Source organism: Stylophora pistillata, chromosome 11 (assembly GCF_964205215.1).
Source record: "Stylophora pistillata chromosome 11, jaStyPist1.2, whole genome shotgun sequence".
Taxonomy (NCBI): Eukaryota; Metazoa; Cnidaria; class Anthozoa; order Scleractinia; family Pocilloporidae; genus Stylophora; species Stylophora pistillata.
The window spans coordinates 25405065-25431111 of record NC_142529.1 but is presented as its reverse complement, the minus strand read 5'-3'; the positions used below and the strand labels follow the sequence as shown (position 1 = coordinate 25431111).

Sequence of the window (26047 nt, the reverse complement as noted above, 5' to 3'; positions counted from 1 at the left end):
GGGATGTGGCAGGGATGACAAAATAATGATAAAGGAGAAGGGGAAGTGGAAGTGTCCGGGGGAGAGGGTACATCCAGGAAAAAGGCTACTGAGGATGTGATTGAGGTTGCATTTTCATTTTAGGAAGTTTGAACCTTGAGTAAAGTAAAAAATTATGGTAAATAGGAATTTAAGAATGGGAAGAAGTTTATAATTGGACATAGAATAGACTATTATGGGGCGGGAAGTTTTGAGAAGCCAGCGGCATATACCTACAAAAACTGACCCAAGCATCTCCTCCCTTGAGGGAATTGTGTACCATCGAAGCCCCGAGTGCGCCCTGAGGCGACAATGGTATTGAAAATAATTCTTTATAGGTGGTTTGCAACCAATCTCTACAGACACAGGTAACAATAGTGAAAGGAACAAATGCTGGTGGGCGAACAAAAGGAGCTAATGAGATATCTATTGTTTACGTCCACCAACATGGCGGCAATGACGTAACCACCAAAGAAAGAAGAGAACAAGCCATCGATTCAACGGTCAACAATTGCTGTTATTAGACTTTGATAATCAGTATACATAGGTTGAGAAAAAGGTGCAGAAACACCGAGATTTGTTTTTACAAAGTTAAACTGTTCACAAAGTGAACGATTTGCATGTATCGTTATGGAGGTTAGGCCCTGTTCACACCACGCCGAAAAATTGGATTTGGTATTTGTAAAAAACTTGAAAATTTTTGTAACAACGAACGTTTTTGTTTTCGTAATCACTTTCGCACTTGAGACGTGCGCATTATTTGTGTAACCACAAATGTTGATCAATCGGAATAGATATCGTCCGAGATTTCGTGATAGTACGTTTCCTTTAATGTCGTTTCTGGTCAAGGACTTTATTTTATTTTAATAATTTAATGGCAACATAGTAAACAAATATATATATATATTTATTACATCCATTTTAAAATCACTGGGTATCCCTGTAGTCTGATTGGCTCTAATTGGTTCGATTTATTCACAAATCGCACCATTTTTTGCTCTAAATCGCATCATTTTACGCTTGACTGAGTTTTTAACACATGACGTCAGAGTCTTTCTGTTTTGCATACAAAATAAGATGTAAAAGCGTTTCCGGTTCCGTTTTTTATTTAAAAACCGACTAACTCGCCGAAAACGCTTCAAAATGGCCTGAGACGCTAGGAATCAACAAAGAAAACAACAAGGCAATAAGGTAAGTCCATTTTATTTCAAAACAAGACATTCTTTCCTCTCTTTTAAGGAGGCTGGACATAGTTTTTCACTTTTCTGATGTAAGATATTTAAACTAAAATTATGAAGCTTAGCTTTAACGAATCGCGATCACATTTTCCCCTGAAATGAAGATATTATTGAAAAATCAGTTTGTTGTAAATATATTGAAAAATTCGTTGCCATGGCAACGTTGCTGGCTTGCAATACTGGGTCCAAAATTAGACTTGACTTGAATTTTCTTAAAAACTGGACGGTTAATTTATTTTAGATTTTGCATGCGTCCTTTGACTGTCTTGGTCTACTTCACTGTTAAGTTTAAACAATTTCTCTCAAACAGTTTAAGGAAAAGAGGCCTTTTTTTAGAATTCATCGTTAACTTTTTTCCCTCTGACAGAATTTTTTCGAATTTTTGTAAAACACGCACAAAGCCGTTCAAAGTTAACGTGCAAAAAATAAAAAAAATTCACCGAGCGGAAACGGAAAAACGTAAGTGTAAAGTTTCAAATTTCCGAAAATTTCGACTCGACAAGATAGGCAATTGCGCATGCGCAACATATGTGTCACGCCACGTCACTTGCCACTGACGCCACAAGGTTTTGTACGTCTCCTTCGCCGAACGTCCTTCGCGCTCTTCTAAAGAGCTTTATTTTGCTAAGAGAGGTTCACATTCTGGGTGGATTGCACCTGGAAATGGCTGCTGCTCTATTTGCCTTCAAAGCGCTGGATTATTTTGTGCAAAGTGTCGGGATGTTTTGTTCCTCTTAGAGCTGATCGACGCGATGTGGTTGGCGATTTGCTAAGAATGGAGACCAGTGCTTCCTTCCCACCGTTGTTGTAAAGATCTTTCAAGTCATCGTAACACAGACCGCTTTCTGCAATTTTCTGAATGATGTTTTCTTTGACGAGGGGCCCGTTATCGCCCTGTGAATAGAGCTTGTCTTTGAAAGTTTACATGCGTTCGTGGCGTCCGTCAAGAAAGTCCATGTCCACGAAAGCGAATGAGGCGGATTTCACATGCTGTTGTTTACAATGTCAGCGCTTGTTAGCTGCAACGGGGATTGAAAGAGGACACAGTGGAGGGCACGTACATCTTCCAAAGTATCGTGTGCGTTGAAATCTTCATAAAAAAAAAACAGCCTGATACACAGAAGGGAGATTGCTTTTACATGGTTTTCCGTCAGGATTGAGAAGAGCGTTACCACCTTTAGCGAGTGTTTTGATGAGTGTAAGGCTATCGGCGAAAAACACTTTCTTCGACGATAATGTTTCTTTATATGAATTTCTAGCACATCGTCGGAGTGTAGGAGTGTCGAACACAGAAGAATTATGGCCAATTAAAACGGTGTGACAATGCGTAGTGCTGGAAAGGAAAGTGGTAAAAGATTGAAGACATTCGCTCAGGAGTGTACTGGAATATTCTCTTTAAGCAAAGTTCTCTCACCATTCACAGTTTTGACAGTGACTTGTTTACACGAGAAGCGTAGCTGCTGATATTTGCATGTAGGTAGCACGTATTTAGTGTTCCGGAAACCAGCCACGATATGGGAAAATAGCTCCGACGATCGCGATCGTGTTTGCGGCCGGATTCACGCGTATTTTGGTCGCTTGAGAGTGTTGTAGCTTTCCGTTTTTGAAACACGCTACTAATAAAGTTAGAAGAAAGTGAAGGCAGCCTGCCTAGAGGCGTAAAACATAGTCTACTAAGCAGATGAAAAAAAGATTCTGGCCTAAGCGCGGCGGCCATGTTTGTTTGTTTGTAATTTTTTTTTTTCCTTTTTTTGCAACTTTTAAAAGTCCCGGGTAAAATAGAACCCAGTCTGCGCGCGCCAAAGAAGCTATATCCAGCCTCCTTAAGGCAAACCGATAACATCCCAAACAAACCTTTACAAATGTAAACGTTGTGCAACACGGTGAGAGTCACGTCCGCTTTTCTAGTAGTGAGATTGGGCTGCCTAAGCTTACTATCGCTCTTTGCTGACCAGTTGAAGGGTATCTGTCAAGGAACAATAGATTTTCTCGCCCGAAAAAAAGTTGTAGGCCTCCAATGCTAGTTGACGGCATCTATGAAGTCTGATAACACTTGCAAAAATTTTGGTGGGTCAAAAAATCGTCCGCACTGAAAATGGTTTCACGCTGACTGACTTTTTTGCAAAACAGACAAAATTTCGCGTAGTGCGAACAGACCCTTATTGTATTGAAGTTGTTTGCATAACTGTGAAGCGGGATTTTACATAATCATCTAGTTTTCTTTTGTTTTTATCGTAGTGCGTTCGTAAGTCACTGTCATCAGTCGAGAATGTAACGGAACAATCGCCTCTGCGTTTAACAAGCGAACACCGGTCGCTACTGACTTTCCATCTGCACTATCTTTAGCTAGGCAATGCTGACACCAATTCTGATCTGTGGAGCATTGAATAGTCTTTGTGCGGCTTTCTGAAAACCCGTTTTTGAATAAGCTCTTTATACTTTTTCTATTAATAATCAAAACTAATTTTCGTTTATTTTGACACATTCATGGTCAGTCTAACTATGGTCAGACGATAACTGGTCATAATTGGTCTCCTAGTTTAAGCTCATCTACGTGTTGCGTACTTTGCTCTGAGCAAAGTCTTAGTTCTTGTTATGAATGCACGCTTCGTTCAGAAGGCCGATATAAATTCAAAAGGGGCGGATATATAAAGTGACAACATCACGCTTTGGTGGTTCACAAAACATAGTTTACATACTTCTGCCGGGGCTTTGGCACACTTTGCCAGTTGTTCTCTGAGCGTCAACTTAGTCGCCCGGCGAAAACAATGGAGATAGAAGAGAACGCCGCGGAAAAGTGTCGTTGGATACGAATCAACTGGAAATGGGGCCAGATTGGTAGTGTGAAATTAGGTATCTTTCTCCGCTTCAACCCGGTTGTCACGTTTATCTCCGCCGCAATCATTTGGTTTTTCGTGATTTGGTGCGCAGTCCAAGCTGATGTCGCAAACAAAGAGATGTCCAAATGGATGTTGTGGATTACAGAGGTCTTCACGTGGATGTATATCGGTACCCAAGATGTCTGGGCATTGTTCATAATTGTGCTGTACTTCTCGAAGTATGGAAATATGAAACTTGGGAAACCAGATGACAAACCGGATTTCAGTGATCTGACCTACTTTACTATGCTGTTCGCCGCCGGAATCGGCATTGGTTTGTTCTATTTCGGAGTAGGTAAGATGTAGTAGTTTTAGTTTGTTATATACCGTTAGCCAATAGGAAGATTTAGGAACCGTTCACTGCAAAATGGAAAGGAAAATAATCGTGCGCACTTTCCTTGTAGTCCTAACTAGTTGCGATCGAAAAATTACAGATATGTTCTATTCAAATGTTTTCATATACTTCATAAACAAGTGGCGGACAGTGAGCAATGATTAAAGTGTTTGCCGTTTGCTGTTCGCTTTGACTTTGAGCTATATCGTTTCTATATCAATACGCAAACGCTCATCTTAAGATGTCTCTTCGTTACGGTCCTTAGCAAAGGAATTTTACAGCGTCATTGCACATGTTTAATTCCCGGCAATTCCGGCAAATACGGTCCTCGAGCTGAAAAGAGGTGTAGCGGTCGCAACCACAAACATGGTAACGAAGGGAGAATTTATCATTTCGTACCGCGTTTTTCACTCTCCTAACTTTCACTTTCTGTTGGACAAATACCAAAGGCATCATCTGTGATTGTCTAATTTTGCAGCAATTAAAAAAAAGCAAATCTCTTTGGACCAAATACCCTCAGTTCCATTCCTACAGCCAATTTGCCGTTCGCTACAAGCAAAGTTCTATATATCTCTTATATCACCATGTAACTTTGTCAACGAAGAACGTAAGCAAGTGTTTTCACCGATAGGAATTGTCCGTTGTACTTTTTAATCTCCTCGTATATGTAAAACGGATCACGAAGTGAAAATAGTTCCGGTGATCCGACCAGAAAAGTACATTCAGTGACGCCATTAAAGTTAATTGCAAAAATCAACGCTCTTGTAACGTTGTCATTAGCGAAGTTTTTACTTCCTTTTCATCAAATGGTCTTCCCACTATTTGCGAGTACTTAATAATTCGCCGCGTCATATGCTTATCGTGTAATGAGTTATGTTAATTTACTATTGGTCCAATCCTATTAATTCACGCACCAATCGTTGTTGATAAATGATGACCTTTTTTTCACAAACCATGCATAGGTATGATTAACCTCACTACAAAACCCAGCCAGTGCGCGACCTTAGATTATAACAAGAGCGCCTCACACATAACGGGACGCCAGTCTAATGGCATGTTTGAGAACAAATTTTACTTTCGCAAAGCCACAACAAAGAATTCAACGTCAAGTTAGTCAAGCATAACATTGAATATTTCATTCTGCTAAAAGAAAAAGATAGCGAAACGAAAACAAAAAAGTGCGTTGCAAAAACAACTTAACACGATGTCTAATCTTTGAAAGGAACATTTGTAAACTGAACTCCTTTCCAATATACGGTTCCAAGAGTTTGAAAAAAAAATTTGCTTGTACTTTGGAAGATTCCTTTATCTTCAACAATGGCCAATGCTTTGTTAACCAATTGGATGACTGTCAACTATGAGCCCGTAATGATAAATTTATGAATAAATTTTTCTCACTTTCTCGCCGATGTAGCGCGACATTTTCTCAAGAACTTAAAGCTTCTCTCAAAAAGAGATCACAATCAAATTTGTGTTCATCCAAATGTGGCAAAATTCCTACATTCCAGTTTTGAAAATTGTACAACAAAACTACCCGCACAAGAAACGAAATGGAGCGGTAAAGGTGCCAGAATCTGCCTGTCTATTCTTTTAATTTCATTTCCAAAATGTAGCTTCGGGCTTGATAATTCACTGGAACTTTCGAGTGACGGGTCATCATTGGTCTGCATGTTGGCAAGCACATTGTTAGGTACTTCATCATGGTTGAAGAGTTTAATGAGTAATTTCACTGTATTTTTTCACCATATAATTGCGCCTTGGCAGAACCTTGAAATGTCAAAAAAATAACCCACTGTTTTTGGCTGATGACATGATTTTTGGTTGTCACAATGACTTGCATTTTGGACGGTCAAACTATCAAGAACCGAAATTTATACCCAAATGCATTAAAAGGTTCCACACTCGGTTTTTAGGAAAACAGACAAATTGTCAATACCCTAGGTCACATCGCTCTAAATAGAACATTTCGAGGCGCCTTAATTTTTGTAAAGACTCCATTATATTTTAACTGAATGCCTGGAAGCCGGGATTATAGAGGACCCCGGGATTATAGAGGACCCCTATATAAAGCTCTTCGAGTACCTTTGAGAAATTCAATTTGCTTGGCAAACTAGACATCTCCTTTGCTTCATAGCCACCTGAAGCAGCAATAAACAAACTCTTTTCAAAATTAGGGAATGGTCAATACTGATCAACTGGGAGGGGAGGGGAGGGGAGGGAAGGATTTTGGTTGTGTCACAATAAAAAGATCTTTAGTATTCTGATGAATCCCCCCGTTAGCAGTCAATCTTCTACAGTCTCCTCTTTATACTCTATTAGTGACGACTGATCCCTCTCTTTTATTCCCTGAATACCACATGATTCCCCTTAAATCCTGACTAAATAATGACTGATCACTTGGTGACTGCACATCAAAAAGAGGAAACTCACAACTAATTACCCCTGCTAATTAAAATATTACGAAGCTACATTTGGAAGTTGTTGTTTTGGCTGAGAAAATGTGATTTCAAATAGAAAGACAAATTTAGACAATTTCTTAATAATAATATAACAACAAAGTATTTATATAGCGCTAGTATCCTCAAAGTTCAAAAGCGCTTAAATAATGAAAATGCTCTTTTAAAAAGGAAAGTTTTAAGTTTGTTTTTAAAAACAGACACTTGGGTTAGGACATTTGTAAATAGCTACGTCTTGTGGTTAATTTGGACAAGGAACTATTACTCTAAACTCATCGCACTTCTTTTCTTGAAGAGAAACTTTGGACAGAAAATTTTTCTGGAGAGGTTTTGTAGAAGTACATGCCTTTTTGCTTTTTCTAAAATTTCTCTTTTCTTTTGAACAAATTAAAACTAAAGCAAGTTACCTGACATTTAAGGAAGGTGAGCACATAAGAGCAGTCTAAGGTTTTACGTTTTGAAGCCTCGCCATGGTTCATTTCAATTTCACAATTTCCTTGTGCTACACAGCCTGCTCCATCGGGAAATTTTCAGATCACTTATCTTTTCTCTTTTTTCTTTCAGCTGAGCCTGTTTGGCATTATGCACCTGGAAAATATGGGAATCGCTATTGGGGAAGGTAAATAAAACGGTGGTTTACCCTGAGCGACAAATCAGCTTTAGGCCGGATTCAGTCCGAAATGTTTATGCAACTTCCCACAGTCGTTTGCAGCCCTAGATGCTCCGGGTCTCTTCGTATTGAGGTTAACCCAAAGCCGTAAACAACATGATAATTCATCCTGAGAAAGAAATTTGACTTATTTATAGCCCTAGCCATGCTGATAACGCCTTGAAAGGCTAAAACATTGTAACTACGATCTTGATACCTCACGTTTTTACTTTTTTTGGAAGTCAAGTGCCAGCTGGTAGAGTTAACATAATCTATCAAAAAGTAAGTCTGTGTTTTACGAGATGCAGAGCTCAACGGGTGGCGCTCTGGGCTCTGGGTTGGGGGGTCTCGTTTCAATAGCTGGTTTACCTAAGTATCAAAATAGCCAGACAGAAGCCTCAGAAATTAAATCTTTAATTTCGATTGGTAGTTTTAATTTAGTCGTTCTTTATTTCTTTTTTTAATTTATTACACCATTTAGGTACAGCGATAATCAGCGCGCCCAGGATGCCATCAACTTGACCCTGTTTCACTGGGGTATCCACGGATGGATCGTGTATGTCGTAGTGGGTCTTCTTTTGGCTTTTGTAGGTTACAGAAAAGGCCTACCCATGACCATCCGTTCCTGCTTCTACCCTCTGATTGGCAACAAGATCTACGGCTGGATGGGTGATGCCGTGGACATCTTCTCAGTAGTGTGCACCATGTTTGGAGTTTGCACCAGCCTTGGTGTTGGTGTCATGCAGCTGAATAATGGTTTCAAGCGTCTGAACCCCTCTATCGAGTACTCTAATACCAACCAGATGATCATCATTTGGGCCGTCACAGCCTGCGCAACAGCCTCTGTGGTGAGCGGCTTGAAAGTTGGAATCCGTCGGCTGAGCGAGATTTGCTTCACCCTTGGTATGTTCATTATGTTGATTGGTTTCTTTGCCGACAACACTTGGCATGCATTGAACGTCTACGTGCAGAGCCTTGGTTACTACATGCAATGGATCGTCCAACTTGGCTTCCACACAGATGCCTTCGCACAACTGGGAAATGCACCAGATGGAAAGCAAGCTGAACGATGGTTTAACGACTGGACCATATTCTACTGGGGATGGTGGATAGCGTGGTCCCCATTCGTGGGTATGTTTATTGCGAAAATCTCCAAGGGAAGAACCATCCGACAATTTATCCACGGCACAATGACAGCTCCCATTCTCTATGGATTCTTGTGGTTTTGTATCTTTGGCAGTGCAGGCTTGAAGATGGAGCGCGATGCCGAATTAGCAAACATCACTTGCGCTTCTCCAAAAGGAGGGAAAGGTGCGACTTCCTCTTTGAATGGTCTGTACCGGTTGTCTTGCCGAGGAAAGAACGACATGTGGTTTGATGTGATGGAACAGTATGGAGACCTTGGAACGTTCCTTTCTGTGATCTCACTCATAAGTGTCATACTGTATTTTGTAACCAGTTCCGATAGTGGTTCACTTGTGATTGATTGCCTGTCAGCAAATGGAGATCCAGAACCTCCTGTCATACAACGCATCTTCTGGGCTCTGACAGAGGGTGCAACAGCTACAGCTCTGCTGAATGCTGGCGGCGAAGAGGGCCTTGTAGCCTTGCAGTCTATGTCAATAGCATCCGGTGTCCCTTACACCATACTGCTATGTTTTATGTGCGTGGCGTTATGGCGAGCTGTGAAGATGGAAGGTGGCGACCTCGATCCAAATGGCCCTCGGTTCACTACAAGTCTCCTTGAGGTCCTGAGCAGCCCAACTTTAGAGAGCGTCAGTAGGGTTCTTTTGGCCATCATTGCACCGTGGTACCCGATGGGAAATGCTGCCTACAGGATTGAAAGAGGAAAACATGGAAGATGGTGGTACATGACGATCATGGCAGTCTTATTTTACCTCTGGTTCATCCTTATGGCGTTAGAGCCTGCGGTGGATGCCATATCTTACGTCGGGTGGGCCATACTGATGGGATTCTTCTCTTATGCCACCTCCATCCGTTACTCCATCCGCGAGGAATACAACATTTATGGCAATCCCGTAGAAGATTTCTTCGCTGTGATGATATTGTACCCGTTTGCAGCGTACCAGATGGAACACCATATGAATAACGCCTATCAGCTGGAACACCCCCCTGTTGACTACGTGGAAAACGCGCATGCATATGATCTACAAAAAGGAAAACGAGGCTCGGCGAATGGCCTGGGAAGCGCTTACCAAGCAAAGCACCACCTGGATCACCCCTCTGAGATGGAAAAGCCCGTGGAAAGTGGTTCTTGGTCGCCTTCGATCTCGATGCAGAGCCTGTCTCCTAACGGGCCTCAATATAACCATGCTATGGAAAATGACACAGCAAGTCGTCCAAATCCTTACTACTCAAAAACTGAAGTAATTTAAAGTGACCATGAATTCATGAGCACACGTATATACGAAAGCTAGACGCATACGTACTACTTCATACTTACCAACTAACCTTAGTTTAAACTTAATTTACAGCCTATTTAATGCACCATTGTGGTTCCAGCTTCACAGGATGAAGCTATATTTTTGAAGAGCAATGTTCTTTTGTCAGCTTATCCAATCGTTTTTGTCGTTATCGTACCTTTTATTACGAAATCCCAGGAGCTAACCTTTTTTTTGGTATTTTCTCTAGTATCTTCCTCTTTTTATGTAGGATCAGCGAAGAAAAACCTCTGGAACACTTAAGGCCGGTTATTCATCCGTGGTCTAAGCCAAACCACGGTTCTACGAAATCCGCAGTGGGTCTTAGGTTTTGTCAAAAAGAAGGTTGATTCTACTTATGTAAATGTCCTTCCACTGTTTCGGCCCTGTTTCGGCCCTCTTGACACTGTTCACAAAAATAAGCGTTCAGATAAAAGATTTGTTTAAGAACCGGTTTTATTGAACAACGGCTTAACTTTGTTTGAACAATCAGACCTTAACGTTTTTTCTCAGTTGCTTCTTTACTGGGTTGGACTGATGCTTGCCTATTATCCCTACTACTTAGGCGATGGTGATAGACTAATTACCCATTGAGTTATGTAGGGTAACAGTGAGAAGATCTTTAAAGAAACTTCGAACTTGGTTTTGATTTGTATGTCATTCAGTGTTCCAGGAGTTCTTTCCGCTGATTAACAGATAATTGTAATTGTGACCGTCGATTATTAATGACCAGAAAATGCTGTAAAGCGAAACGAGAAAAATTTACGTAGTAGTTCCTTAATAGCACGTTAGCTCCACACTTTGCGATCGTAAATGGATTTCTTTCTTTTTGATTTTCCCTTATAACTGCCAATAATAATGGGAATTCAGTCAATAGGGGAATTATATTCTTGCACACGAGTTGCGGAAGTGGTCCCCATCGCGAGCTTCGCTCAGTAAATTTTGTTTACACTTATCTGATGGATAGCGTTTTATCTGTCGGATAGCGCCATATCCACCCTTTGCACAACTTGGTGCAGGCATTTAAATTCTTAAGTCTCGCTTTTAATGTGCGAAATATAAGGCCTCCCAGTCCCTCGCTGCTATCCGGTAGCAACGAGGGGTATAGTCTGAGACAAGCTCTTTCGATCCTTCTTCCATTCTTCCTGCACTCATCTAGAAACTTGATACTCAAATTCTTGTTAAGACTGTTTAATTGCAATAGCTTTAGTCGTGGAATCCGAGTACCGATGGAAACTGTTTATAAATGAGGTTTTCCAGAATTTTTTTTTGTAATGCATAATCGTAAAATAAATATCCTGTTTTTTTATCTTTTAATGGTCTGAAAACATTTCTGTGAATACCAAGGGCATGGAGAAGACGCAGGGAGGGGTATAGCGTGATTGGTTTTGAAAGAAATTAACATCACATCTGCGTGAATTTTGCATTTATGAATTATTCAAAATTAAGGCGTCCTTCCTCTCCTTCATTCTCTGGGAATTACCCATGCAAGGGCGCACCAGGGGGGTTCTGGGGTGCCCGTTACTCCCTCTTTATAAGCCGTTTTGTCACATTAAGTAAAATACGGCGTGGAGGTCGAAATGGCAGGCTGGTGAGTACCTCGATGCAACTCGCCTCCTCCCCCCCCCAGCTTTGAAAAATCTGGCTACGTCATCCCACCCGGTCTCTCTTACAGGGGTACTCACCGTAGGGTAGGAATGGGTGGGGTGACCGAGTGTGGGGTGGGGTGACCAAGTGGGGGGTGGAATGACCTAGTGAGGGGTTGGGAATAAGTAAATGATAGTTACCAGAGCTAATTCATTTTAACTTTTCTAAAGAATTTGGTAATATCATCCAGACAGTACCCAAATTTCCAGTCATTTCTGAAAGCCTCGCATATACGCAAAAGCTGCATTCCAATAATTCTGAACAGTTTTTACCGCGGCCCGCGCCCCGTAGTTTGAATGCACACTCATGGTATAGGTCAATGAGAGATACTAAATATGCAGATTGTGTTCAAAAAGCTATTGATAACACTCTGCATAGTCAATCTGACTCAGTGATGGATGAAGACAGATCGTGTTCAGTCAATAAAAGTAATAAAATATTCGTGACTTAACAGAAGATTTTTTCCAAGGATGTGCCCGGCATGCACTCTTAGGTAACTGCTCGCGCATGCCCAAAACGAGCGTTAAAGGTGTTAACCGCTAGGGGGTTCCTGGGAGACGCACTACTTCCTATCTCCCCTCCCCTCAAAATAGTGAATGGTCCACGTGATAGTAGCGGCAGAAAGAAAACGAGAGGGGCTTGGGATGGGTCGCATAGAGAACCAGACCCAGACCTCCCTCAACGCCAGGAACATACCAGGCTTCTTTATTTTAGTAATTGTCCCTGCTGTCCTCTGTACATATCTTTGTGAATTATCTTCAGTTAGACATGGTTTTTAGTATGATTTCTTTGTTTTGATATTGCTTGTATTTCGTGCATCTTGAACACGAACAGATTAGGATCTCGGCTTGGGTTTAGTAATGTAATTCCCACCCCTCAACTGTATAGCTATGTAATTGCTTACTAATTAATTGCACCTCTTGCCTCCAGCCCCACTCATTGAACACCTACGCTTTTAGATCGTGGACTTCTGAAAAATCCAATTACTTTGCGCACTCGATTTTGTCTGGTGTAAGGATCCTCTGTCCTATTTTAATTTTGCTGTTTGTTCGCAGACAAATCTTGAGCTAACCGGTAACCGCTGACTTTCACTAGATATTTTGCCTAATCATACATGAGTTACAATAAATATCTTATGGTACACTTGATCGTAGGCTCATTTACAACCACCGACGAAAGTCTGGTTTTCGAACTGGCGATCATCGTTCATTCGACGAGTTACCTAGGTTTGGAGAAGTGTTACAGTCTTTTGACAGTACACAGCTCCTATTTTAACGCGATGGATGATGCAGATGTTGTGGGGGTTTTACCACTCGCTTGGCGAATTAACAAGAGGTACTGAGACTCTGAAATTTTCTTCTTTATTCTCCTACTGACTGCTGCTTTTACTACAGCTAATTTTCTCTCTCTTGTTCCACTGCTTATTTGTAGGTGTAAGTACTAAAAAGAAGGAATGACCTAAGGGGCCGACCATTTAACTCTTGAGGGGAGGGGGGTGGGTGATTTGGAAAAAAATTTCCTGCAAGCGCCTCTTGGAAGGAAAAAATTCCATGCAGCCCAAATGTAACAGAAAAAATTGTACCAAAAATTCGGTAAAAAATATCCTGCACCGCAGACTGCTAGAAAAAAATTTCTTGATTACCAGAAAGCACCCACCCCACCTCAAAAGTTAACTGGTCGGCCCCTAAAACCACCTACAACCACCTATAACCACTACCTAACCCCATCTAAAACCACCTATAACCACCTTCAGAATACTATTGTGACAATTTTTTGTGACAATGTAAATGCACACCGGAAATATTGTCACGTCTCGCCTCTCTCGCATGTCATTACCAGAGAAAAACACCAAGAGAATTGTTTACACAGGAGCAGCACCAAGAGCCTTGAGGTTTTTCGAGTAATAGACTACGTTTAGAGGTCAGTGTTTTCAAGGTCTGAGTTTTCGAGGTCTGCGTTTTCGCAGTCTGTTTTGAGGTCAACTGGACACCAATCAGGAACACCAGTAGCAGGAAATTTGATGAGGTTTCGTAATACAACATCATTTTGTTTATTTTTACAGCCGTGTGAAATATACGGCTCCATTTCTGTGTTCTGCCGGCGGGATGCCACTTTGTCACCGGAAGAGTATGGAACATGTGTAACAACAGGGAAATCAAAAGCAATCAAAACCAAGTACTAAAATCGGAAGCCAGCATGTCCGGCAGGTTCCGAGAGCTGATTGACTCGATCTATTTCGCGTGTGGTACTCGTAGGGATGCTGCTTGTAACTGCGCTTATTTTAGGGAATTTATTTTCGTAAACTTTGCCCCGTTGACGAGGGTTCTTTTGACCTACTAATACTCTCGTACAGTAGACTCGACGCGTGTTAAAGCAAAGCGTTTAATCAAAAGTCTCTCTCATTCGTCTTACAACGGGTGTGTAAAAACTCTCGTGAGAAGGTGGGGCCTTAGTGTTATGGGGATATCACGTCATAGAACGTCTAATCGGATGTCCCATTGGTCATTGCAAAGTGATAATCAATAAAAGTTCGTTCAAGGTTACCTCAATCAATGGTGTTAATTAATGTGAAGGTGTAGTTAATTAAGAAACTACACATCTGTTCTACTCAAATTACGAAGTCTCCGACATTATAAGCTACATACATCTCTCGAGATTTGCAAGTTGTGTTTATCACAGCTGTAACATCGTTTAAACTGTCACTGCTCTTTTCCTGCAAGGTGACCATGACTAAATGACATAATTTTAGATAAATAAGAGTTTGCGCATGACTATTATTAATATTAAGTTTATCATCCTCTTCTTCCTTCAATCACTCCCTGATCTGCTACTAATGTAAGAAAAACAGACAAGTCCACTCTTGATCTTAAAATCAGAACAAAAACTGTTTTTTCAGAAAACTGGATTCCTTGTTAGCTCTGTAAGCAGGAGTCACATACATGAAGTGTAATTCTGATCCATTTAATCTCCGCTGACCAATGAAACACCAACACAATGGCAACTTAGGATTTGAGAGAAATTTTTGCAGTGCAGACTAACAAACTCGTAACCTTGAACCCTATTTCATCTCCCACTCGATGTGCTTTACGTGTTCAGGCATTCTATGAGTGTTGAAAAAGCGGTTTACGGTTATTTTGGAGCCGTCAACCAGATAAAATATATGGATTAACCCCTCTTGTTCGGCAAACATATAATATAATATATGCGCATGCTCGCTAGTTTACTCTAGTTTGAGCACTCTGGCATGGCTTAGAGGATACCACAAAGGTTGGGTCGTTTGAGGTGACCGTCTCGGTTCTCCCCCATCCTAGCATCAGCACTGCACTGATGAGGCCCCAGAAGGCCGAAATAGTACTGTCTGCAGTTAGTTATAATAAAATATATAGATTTAGCCAAGCCTAAAAGCAGAGCTCCAAGTGCTAAATATTAATAATAACATAAAAGAATATGCATTTTCCAAGACTCACCTGAGACACCCCTCCCTTAGTTTTGATAGTCTCCCCTACCCTACCCTACCCATGCAATCTGAAGGTGTTATGCACTGTATAACAACAGACCTTGTGGTTTATTGCATCCCATGATGCTTAAAGTATTTTCGTGATAGCATACATGAAAGAGGGCACGTTCGCTCAGTCAGTCACGTGACAACCAAAGGAAAAGAGGTTGACCATATTCCATGGGTATGGAGCTCTGCCCCACGAGACGCGCGTGGGAGCCGCGCGCTATCAATGATTCAACCCCCCCAGGAAATATGTAGCATTGACCCCCTCTCCCCCTAAGTAATCCCGGGCCTTCAATAGGGGGGTGCAGATATTAAATGGAATGGCCCCATGCAAATCTCTATGAGAGCCTCTACCATGATGCCACTTCCCAAGAAGTAGAAGACCAGACAAATGACTTGCTCGGTGGGACACTGGCTAGTCTACAGTTTTCTTTCCGTGCAACAACAAACAAATGGATGTGACAGTCGCGTTTTTGCCATTGCCTTTACCACATGCCTTGCTTTAGGAATAAATCCAACCCATGAGACATTTGACATTCAAGGAATGCGTTCACATTTAGTTGCGTGTTTTAAGACAGAAAATATGAGCATGTTTCCATGTTTTTGAGTCGTACCAATTGTTTAATTAAGGAGGAGTGAGATATTTTTCTTTGGCATAACAATAAAATTATAAGTTTTTATAAGTTTCCCAAATTAATATTGTGTGGCTCCACAAAATGTCCATACTCACCCTATGGAAATTCAAAGGGGGAGGGTTTCACAAAATCCAAAACTTATAAGTCAAAGTATGAAACTTAATTGGGAATTTCAGGGAGGTAGAGAGGGTTCAAAATGGTAAAACCTTCCATATTGGAGGTATGGATATTTTCTGTAACCACACATTTTGCTTCAGGGCTAATGTACGTGAACATTGGATAATTTCTAGGAATTACTACTCAACAAGGGTTAAATGGGTCTCACCAGGTGAAAAGTTCAGGTCAACAATATTTGTTAATTTTGGTCATTTTTTCAAAATACTAAATGTTCCAAACAAAGGTCTCTTCATTTCAGTCTAGTAGTTTTAGTTGAGCCATTGAAGGGCTCCTAACTGCAAAGATTAGTTAAAAGTCAAAAGAAAATACATATTTACTGATTATTCCCTTTGTTAATATGAACTGTCTGTTTTATTCTGATGTGCTTGTAACAATGAATTATCATGTTGCAGGGCTTGGAAAAACTTGAACACCAGCTTTCCCGGCAAACAAGCAGCTCTCAAATTTCAAAAACTTTATCATCATTTAATGAGCTATAAATACCCTTTTCTTGTTGAAGAATGATATGCTAAGTATAGACAACAGGTGTTTCAAAGAGTTTGCGACTGAAATGATTAATCAAAAGAAATTATTAGAGGGCATAAATTAACAAGGGCAGAACAAACCCTTACAATTTGGTCTATCATGGGGATCTTAGTATCTGGAGTTCCTCTGTGGTTGGAAGAGAAAATCTGTAGGCAGTGTTCCTTCTAGAATGGTGTACTTTCGCTTCAACAAACCAATAACTCTCTCCACATGGATTCTCACATTTGCAATGCCCCTTGTTCGCTTCACATCTACAGGACCTAACCGTGATTTTCCCTTAGTAAATGCTGGGATTACTAACTTGGCTTGTTTCAGCCCAACGCTATCACAAATAGTAAATCCCTGATCAGCCATGACCATGTCACAAGGAAGTAGGTTTCCTAAAAACCCACAATTCTCAGTCAAATACTTGTCAGAGGTGCAGCCACCCCAAGCCTCAGACACAAAACAGACAGTTCCTTGTGGAGTAATTCCAATAAGAATTTTTACTGTGTTACGGTGCTTATAATAAGAAAACGTCTGTGCCCTGGCAAGTAAGTTTGTTGGCCTATCAATAAACACCTCAAAGCAGTCAATTATTACTGTGACCTGCTTACCAAAGGCATACGGAAAGGACATAGGCATTGTCCTCCATAGTCTTTCCCTGTCTGGCCAAAAATCCAGGGGAGACAGTCGGGCATCCATCACCATCATCCATGATGAAAAGATCCTTGAAACTGTGGATATTGAAACCACAAACCTGTAAGCTAGGTATTGAAAGGGAACGCTTAGCCGCAGCTTGATGAGCACCATAATAAATTCCTGAAATCTGTTCAGGGATTGTGTGCAGCGGGTAATGTACTTGGCAACATGCTCACACACCATGAGTATTTCCCAAGAAGGCAGTCCGGTGTAAAATCGAACTTTTTCGTCCGTATCAAAAAATTCTTTATCTGGTGCCCTTTACCCACTTTGCCTAGCATTCAGAAGGTAGTCAAATTCTTCGGTTTGTGTTTCGGCGTCCAGTTTTGTCACTGCTGATACTCAAGAAGCGGTGCTCGTTTCACTCTGTTCTTCTGTTTGTGTTTCGACATTCACTGTTATCGCAGTTGACACGAGGGAAGCAGTGTCTGCTACACTTTGTTCGCCACTCGCACAAGACTCATCTATCATCATTGCTTCGCTCTTTTCTTCGCCCTCTGAAGTTCACGTGCTTGGTGGAGCGGTAAAGTCTATGTCAATTATACGCTCTCCGCTTCCATCGATACATTTTCTCTTCTTGGCTGCCTCTTGTTCTTGCCGCTCGATCGCACTCTTACTTCGGGCCTTCGCTCGCTCACTCCTCTGAGCAGCGGCGTCTACATCTTTTTTCTTGTACTCTTTCTTGGTTAAATGACATGTTGGAATCCAAACTTCACTGAACAGACACCGCGGAAATACGTTTTCGTGACGTCACAGTAACTGGTCAGTGGTCATCAACCTAAAGGTGAGGAGCGCTTCGATTTGTTCGCGAGGTCAATGAAGGTATCGGCTCTTGCGTTGGGTCAAGGTGAAAAATATCCCGGATACTTAAAGCTTTTTGTGAGATTTGATCCTCTAAATGTGCTTTTGAAACTGAAACCAAGTTTGAAAGAGTACTGGTTCAGTGGAGTCATTTTGTGTGGAGTAAAGTGCAGTTTTTTGCGAACTCCGGCTAATGAAGTGTCGATCGTGTTACTTTCCTCGACTTCAGTAGTGTCTAAAGCAGCGAAAGGGTATCCAAGCAAAGCAGAAGGCTGGTTTTGTATCATACTTAGGCAGAAAGTTTGAACACCGGTTGGATTTAAAGTGTAATTTGTTCGTAACGGTAGAGGTGAGTCAGAGCCATTCTCGCGTTTGGAAAGTATTCATAATCACTTAATTTAATTTAATAATAAGTTCTTATATAGCGCATTAAAATTGAACTCTATGCGCTTTACAATTACAATTAACAAAATTTCAATAATAATCCTATACATGCAATTTTCGCTACTCTATCTAAACTAATGAATTATTACGTGTTATACATATATTTGACAACGTACGATATCAAAAAATCTGGTGGCTTAATTTTTGAAAAGATAAGTTTTCAATAAGCGTTTAAAGGAGTCAACCGATTCGGGGTTTTTTATGCATTCAGGTAGTTGATTCCACAAATACTTAGCTTTGCACCGACATGTGGCGCTTCATAAGTTTGGAAATTATTTGCATTGGTAAGGATTTTGCTGTTTCTGTCACCTTTCTGACATTCTGCACCTTTTGAAACGGGCTATTAAAGGTTACTTGTAAATAGAAGAATAGAAGAAGCTTGTAAGTACATAAGAACGTATAATTATTACCTCCAACTCACTTACAATTTTTCTTTCCATGAAGCCTTTTTGTTAACAAGCGATTTAAGATCTCAATTACAAGTTTTCAGTACGTTTGCTAGAAACTGTAATTACTACCTTTTTTAATTTTTTTAATTTGCCCAACAGCTGTACTTGTCGACACGAAGCGTTTGCAATCGTGGGATGTGGCTAAGTTTTACTTCTTTCGACACTGGAACAACAGTAAACTTCTCAGATAGGTATCGCTTATCAATGAAATCTACCATATTACTGAAACTAGCAAATTTGTTTATTGGTTAACCCCTGTGCAACTACCCCCTTCCCTTTAAAAAAATAGGAAATGGACATCATCTTGTACTGGACTATCCCTTCCCATATTACAAGTTAATGACAACCTTTTGGTCATTCCTCGTGACGTACGAATTGGGCATTGACAGCTGATCTCATCTTTTCAACTTTTTCCTGAATATTTTTGATAAACAGGGGTGACTTGAAATACTTGTAATCCTTTGCCTTTGGCATTTCTAACTTGGGAGAGTTGTTGCTACTATCATCACCATCGTCGTCATCATCATCATCATCATCATCATCATCATGTACTTCTCCTCCACCATCATCTCCATCAATACCTGACAATAATCCTTTATTCCATGCCTCAGACAGCTTCTGAATATCAGAAATCAGGTTGGGGAGACATATGATGCATCCAAGACTGTTGCCACCCTCATCAGACATGCACAGAGTATGAAAGGTGTAGCCACAGGACAGTCGCTGGATAGATGCGTGAGATGGATTATGACATGCTTCTGCATCACAATCTACTGAAGGCTGTGGTCTGGAGGAAGGCCATCTGTATGCCAAAGGTAACGATTTGGTACTGAATTCCTTCTGAAAACTTGCTAGGTAGTATGGTGCTTTGCTGTAAGGCTGTCCAGCTCTGTTCAGTGGCCTTGGCAACATGTAAGATTTGCCTAGATTCAGTGCTACTCTCTCAAACATGGCCAGGATTCCCTCAGATGCCAAACCTGTTGATTACACAGGTCAAGTGCAAAAATTATATACCCGTTTTTCATAGAAGAATACACAACACTGTACTTTATATTGACAGGAACATAATCTGGTGATAAATGTAAGTTTATCAAAGCCGCTGTGCACATACTTGTATCTATGCCTTCCTTTTTGTTAAATGCAAGTGGGCGTATTAAGGGGAGCAATTAAAACTCTCAGAAGCCCCTTATATCTTCTACTGATGCATACCTGAAAGTACAAGCTAGTCTTGGTCACTGTATCCTCTTAGATATTGTGGGACGTAGGTCTTTTCAAATCCATCTTCCTCAAAATTAGATCTTGCAATAAGCCTTGCAGTTTCTTGGATTTTATCTCCCTTATCTGTCTTTCGTATTCTTGATCTTAAAGTGGAGTGGAAGATCTCAACCTTCTTCTCATTCAAAACAGAACAAAGAGCAGACTTGGCAGCATGATAAGCAGGGAAGTTTTCCCGTTGGTATTATTCATCGCTGATCCACGAAAGCGATGCCTTATTGTAATGGTGTCTGTCCATAGCTACAAACATGATGGCTAGACGCTTCATAGAGGAAGCAAGCTGTGGAAATTGCCCACTTCTCACAATTACAGGATAATGCAGAAAACACAGAGGGTTGAGCTCTTCAAAAAGATGTAAGAGACAACTGTATTCAGTGTCCTTGCATTGTCCAAATGCTTGAATTACTTGAGTGCGAATTCTCAGCCAACCACAAAATGCTAGCACAATGCACAGTGCCACTCTGTCTGGCTTGGGCTTTTCAGGTAATCTAATCCTCTGACCAAACACTGATGCATAGATCTCTTTGAAAACGGGATAGTACTTCTTTACTACATCTTCTGAACTGTTCAAATATACATGAAACTGTCCCAACTCAGGGATTACGGAAGTAACTTCTTGATCTAAATTAACATGGCAAACAATCTTTTTTTGATGGTACCATGTTGGCCAGTCACCCACAGTGGAAACCACATGTAATTTAAGGAATTCTTTGAATTCTGGTATTATATCAAAAATGTACTGGTAGCAAGCCTGGTAGTCATCCTTACTGTGCAGTGTCTGTTCAATCTCATCAATTAGTATTGTTGATTTCCAGGTTTGACATTCCTTGGGATTTTCTCTTGAATAAACCCTGTAATAAGTAATAAATTATTAATGAAGAGACAGTAGTGTTAGAAAGTTAAATAATTAGAAACAAGCTTGTGTACGTTGTAGGAGAGACTCTTTTTAACAAAATGCACAAGCTTAGAAACCAGATATTTAGCAGACAAACTGACTTAATGAGACACTGCATATTCAATGAAGTCCACAAATCATTACACTTTTCATACTTTTTCCAAGACTGGACTGCATTAAGCAAGAATGCCACACAAATTTTACACCAGTTTGCATTGTAGATGCTGTTGGTCTCTTCTCTTTTCTTCTTCATGATCATAAATGATTGTTCAAGGTTCACTTGGTGTATCTACAGTAATATACATGTACTGATGTGCTGAAATATACACTCAGTCATCAGTTTGGATTATTAGTGAAATAGTTAGATGTTGTCTGTCTTGCCTTAGCTCTTTAAAAGATTGCCGCATCATAGAGAGATCAATTTCCTTGTATGGTTGGGCCAAGCTCTCTAGGAAGAAATTTTTACTAAATTCAGGCCAAAATCTTTTTATTTCTGTTATGACAGCTCTGGTGGATATCCCTCCTCTGCACAGCTGGGGTGGACTTCCAGGAGATGAAACCACTACGCATCTGTGAATGCTGACTGTGTCAACTGGTCGAGGAACTGCATTTACAGATGACTGTATGTCCACGAGAAGAGTTGTCATATGGACAGCATTAGTAAGTATTTGCTCTGTGGGTTTTTTAACTGTGTTCATGTTGTGGAAATCATCCATGCATAGTATTTGACAGGATTTCTGCTAAGCCAAAGCAGAAAATAAAATTATTCAGTGGTAGGAGTTTTCTGTAGGAAAATCCAGGTATAAAACAATATATGTATGTAGACATGTATTTTCACAAATTTTAATTACTCTTTGAATTGCTTGGCAAACCATGTATTCTGCCCTCTCCAGATGACTAGATACAATACTGTGTCTCTTCTGAGTGTTAGTTTTCCCATCATCCCTTGCAAATCTAGATGCAATACTGTGCAATACTAGATGCAATACTGTGCAGTACTAGATGCAATACTGTGCAATACTAGATGCAATACTGTGCAATACTAGATGCAATACTGTGCAATACTAGATGCAATACTGTGTCTCTTCTGAGTGTTAGTTTTCCCATCATCCCTTGCAAATCTAGATGCAATACTAGATGCAATACTGTGCAATACTAGATGCAATACTGTGTCTCTTCTGAGTGTTAGTTTTCCCATCATCCCTTGCAAATCCTAACACTTTCCCAAGAGCCATTCCACTAGATTGGAGGCCATGCAGCTCTAAGAAGATCGAACTTTCGTCCAGGAATTCACCATGTCTCTGATTTCTGATTATCAGACCAAATAGGTTTTACACATTTGATCACTTAGAAACGCACATTAATAGTTGAACCGAGATGCATAAATCTAAAAGCAATGCTAGGCAAGGAAGTGAAAGGAAGCACAGTGGAGTTGGAGGAGCTAGGCTTACACTCAAATATTTTGAATCCATATTTTTGCCACCACCACCCTGCCACCTTCAAAATTTTGCTTTGTAACACATGCAGGCATTTTTCATTGAAGTAACTTCCAACTGTCTTTCATTTTATAGTGTCCAGGGGATTGTCTGTCAGGTTAATATGTTTCTTGTTTTACTTTTTAAAAGATTTAATTAAAAAAGCTGTATTGTTCATAAAATTCTTATTTTTGTATTGCGTCTTGTTTTGTAATTTCCTGTAAAAAAAATTATGCATGTGATTGTGACTCATTTAAAATGCTGTGAATGTTCTTGGTCTGCTGTGGTATTCTGCATTAGAATTTGATTTCATATATAAGTACCAGTGTGGCCTTTAACTAAAAATACCTGTAATATAGTAGCTGCCATATAACAGCTGTTGCCCTTTTCTCCTCCAGGTCTGCTCTTTTTTCCCCATGACGTTCAGAGAGAATACTGTCAAGGATGATCTTAAACAGTTTTGGGGAATTTGATTCTATGAATTCTTTAAAAACTGGCTGGCTTACAAGTCTCTGCCGATCTGAGCATTTTTCCATTTTTTTGCTTAGAGTTTGTAGGAGGTCTTTGAATGTTGGTTCTGTTAGAGATAAATACAATTTAGGTTCAATCAAAATTGTAGTATTATTGCTATTACAGTGTATCTTCTACGTAAAAAAGAGCTTCATAAAGGATGAGATTGTTAGTTTACCATTTAACTTCTCCTGAATGCGTTTCCAAGTTGATGCCTCAAGCATAATGTCCCCATCCTGACCAACTAACATTCACCAAACTGTCCTTCAACAATCCTCCAGTTATCAGGATTTTGCAGCTGTGACACAGAAAGGGATGAGCTGTTTGTGGCTTTTTTATCATAGTAAACATTCTTTTTCTTCAAAACCACATGTAGTATTTTCATTATGGTGTAACATGCTGTAATTCTAAGATCTAGATAGTACCATTGATTATTATACCAAACAGTGTTTACAGTTAAGAGTGTACCTCAGAGGTAAATTGTTGACTAGCTTCAAAATCCATCTCTTTAGTTTCTTTACATACCTGTTACAATAGTGTTACAATGAAGGTGAGAATAGAGGTACATGCAAAGAAAATGGCCCATTGAAACAGAAAAATTGTGTATGTGTAACTGTGGCAGTTCACATAATACATTGAGTACAATCATACCTCTTGTTTAACAGTGTCTATCTGACTCTCAGTTATTTTGACATCACACATCTGCAATGGTAGTTATTTTCAGAAACCAGTCAACTGTTGAAATAGTCTTGTTTATCAGAAGTTAACGCAATACATTTGATAATTGTTGTCAACCTTGGTTTCCTTAGCTTTCAAAACGGTTGGAAGTTAATACTGTTGCTGAAAAAAAAATTTCCTCCTGCCAACCCTCCTCTAAAAGCACAGTATCAATTTAAATAGGCATTTCATGATAATACATACCTAGTTTAATTCTCCCCCGAGCAGAGGCCAGTTTTTTAATCTTTTGTGGGCCTCAGCTCTACACAGATTACACCAACGTGTCCCTGGTCTATAAGTAGAACTTTTCTGTCCAACTTGGTCCAGAATTTTGTAAAAGCGTGCTGGAATACGATGGCTGTGCAACTTCCGCGAATGCCCCCAAGTCGACGGACACGAGCAAGGTTTGTCATCCTCTCGGCGAATGCGGTCGAAATGCAGTTGACAGACCAACTCACTGGGTCCAAAGCAACCAGCTCTACAAACCTGAGGGGTTGGTGTCCTCAGAACACCACTGCAGCCACTATTTAGCCGTCTGGTTTTCGCCTTGGCGCACAACATCCCGTAAAAACAATGCACTGTTTATACGGACTCGCAGATCAAGTAATACCTCACGAAACAACAACAATTTCACATCGTGTACAACCTCCGTTAATTTTTGGCAAATTATATAACAGAGACCAAGAACTTTCCTAGATTTGAGCCGAGTTTTAAGGCTAAGTTTGCAGCATCTTTTCTAAGTTTTACACTTTTGTGAAGCAGGTGAGACTCGCGGCGAAAACCATTAAGAAGTTACCGGCAGTTTTTTGTTTTCGCAAGGGGTGCCGCTGACCAGCAAAATACTGTACCGGACCCCGAAAAACGTATTTCCGCGGTGTCCATTGAACCTCTCCCAGTTTGCTGCAGGCCTGCCAGAAACGAAGTGACGACTACAAACACGCTCGTTCTGCAAAACATTTTTTGTTTTCAGGTCAGCACGACCTATCGCGGAAATCCAAAGATTTCTCCTCTCTCAGGTTAACTCTTCGAACTCTTCGCCATGATTGGTGATAATAGCAGGTACAGAATAAAGACGAATGCTATCTCGACCACTTTTGCTTCCACAATTGCCAAAAATACAAAGAACCATGACGCTTTCTCGCATTCACTCTCTCTCTCATGCTACTTTTTGTTTACACCTGAGGGACACAATCATGGCGGATAGCACCGGTTGTCAAGTTAGGGGTCACGTGGGTGAAAACCAAGATTTTAATGGCAACATAGTAAACAAATATATATATTTATTACATCCATTTTAAAATCATTGGGTATCCCTGTAGTCTGATTGGCTCTAATTGGTTCGATTTATTCACAAATCGCACTATTTTTTGTTCTAATCACATTTTACGCTTGACTGAGTTTTTAACACATGACGTCAGAGTCTTTCTGTTTTGCATAGATGTAAAAGCGTTTCCGGTTCCATTTTTTATTTGAAAACCGACTAACTCGCCGAAAACGCTTCAAAATGGCCTGAGACGCTAGGAATCAACAAAGAAAACAACAAGGCAATAAGGTAAGTCCATTTTATTTCAAAACAAGACATTTTTTCCTCTCTTTTAAGGCAAACCGATAACATCCCATACAAACCTTTATAAATATAAAACGTTGTGCAACACGGTGAGAGTCACGCCCGCTTTTCTAGTAGTGAGCTTGGGCTGCCTGTGCTTACTATCGCTCTTTGCTGACCAGTTGAAGGGTATCTGTCAAGGAACAATAGATTTTCTCGCCCGACAAAAAGTTGTAGGCCTCCAAAGCTAGTTAACGGTGTCTTTGAAGTTTGATAACACTTGCGAAAATTTTGGTGGGTCAAAAGATCGTCCGCACTGAAAATGGTTTCACGTTGACTGACTTTTTTGCAAAACAGACAAAATTTCGCGTAGTGTGAACAGACTCATTGTATTGAAGTTGTTTGCATAACTGTGAAGCGGGATTTTACATAATCATCTAGTTTTCTTTTGTTTTTATCGTAGTGCGTTCCATCCTCGGAGACCCAGGGGCTGTGGGTCGATTTCAAGTTAGGGCGTGAAGAGCCCCTGGGGACATTGTCTTACAAGACAAGTTCCAAACGGTCGCAGTCGTTCTGCCATCTGATTGGTGCCAGAAAATCTTCGTGTTTTTCTGCCCAATCAGAGTGAAGTGTGCTTTAGAGTCCTTTCGTGTGTTTTAACAGGGACATATACTACTAGCTCAGCTGCTCGCTATGTTTGTTTGGACCGTGCGACGGAGATTTGCTTGAGGCGAAAAGTTTCAGTCTCGGCAC

At 40.5% G+C, this 26047-nt stretch overlaps 4 protein-coding genes and 2 long non-coding RNA genes across 9 annotated transcripts; 3 read left to right on the top strand and 3 right to left on the bottom strand.

Annotated features, from left to right (window-relative positions):
• Positions 1–3956: 3956 nt before the first annotated feature.
• Positions 3957–10176, top strand: LOC148720821 (uncharacterized). The gene is made up of 3 exons (XM_088738579.1): positions 3957–4430; positions 7490–7544; positions 8056–10176. Exons 1-3 carry the CDS (start codon positions 4025–4027, stop codon positions 9968–9970), a joined length of 2376 nt encoding a protein of 791 aa, XP_088594705.1. The 5' UTR covers positions 3957–4024; the 3' UTR covers positions 9971–10176.
• A 2828-nt stretch (positions 10177–13004) lies between these two features.
• On the top strand, positions 13005–14205 carry LOC148720820 (uncharacterized). Its single transcript, XR_015993228.1, has 2 exons — positions 13005–13582; positions 13725–14205. It is a non-coding gene; the product is annotated as an uncharacterized LOC148720820 (long non-coding RNA).
• A 402-nt stretch (positions 14206–14607) lies between these two features.
• Positions 14608–20277, bottom strand: LOC148720818 (uncharacterized). The gene is made up of 2 exons (XM_088738565.1): positions 20086–20277; positions 14608–19853 (listed from the first exon to the last, which is right to left on the bottom strand). Exon 2 carries the CDS (start codon positions 19825–19827, stop codon positions 19231–19233), a length of 597 nt encoding a protein of 198 aa, XP_088594691.1. The 5' UTR covers positions 19828–19853; positions 20086–20277; the 3' UTR covers positions 14608–19230.
• On the bottom strand, positions 16610–17365 carry LOC148720819 (uncharacterized). The gene has a single exon (XM_088737674.1). It carries the CDS (start codon positions 17363–17365, stop codon positions 16610–16612), a length of 756 nt encoding a protein of 251 aa, XP_088593800.1.
• Positions 18192–23208, top strand: LOC148720817 (uncharacterized). Of its 3 annotated transcripts, none has more exons than XR_015993227.1 (7): positions 18192–18332; positions 18976–19067; positions 19488–19691; positions 20284–20505; positions 21552–21706; positions 22618–22639; positions 22920–23208. It is a non-coding gene; the product is annotated as an uncharacterized LOC148720817 (long non-coding RNA). The 3 variants fall into 3 exon arrangements; XR_015993226.1 differs by having other exon boundaries at positions 20284–20634; XR_015993225.1 differs by lacking the exon at positions 20284–20505.
• Positions 20336–23005, bottom strand: LOC111340914 (uncharacterized). Of its 2 annotated transcripts, none has more exons than XM_088738564.1 (3): positions 22870–23005; positions 21428–21783; positions 20336–21002 (listed from the first exon to the last, which is right to left on the bottom strand). In XM_088738564.1, exons 1-3 carry the CDS (start codon positions 22888–22890, stop codon positions 20336–20338), a joined length of 1044 nt encoding a protein of 347 aa, XP_088594690.1. In that variant the 5' UTR covers positions 22891–23005. The 2 variants fall into 2 exon arrangements, with proteins under 2 accessions (XP_088594690.1, XP_088594689.1); XM_088738563.1 differs by lacking the exon at positions 22870–23005 and adding an exon at positions 21898–22077.
• Positions 23209–26047: the final 2839 nt, after the last annotated feature.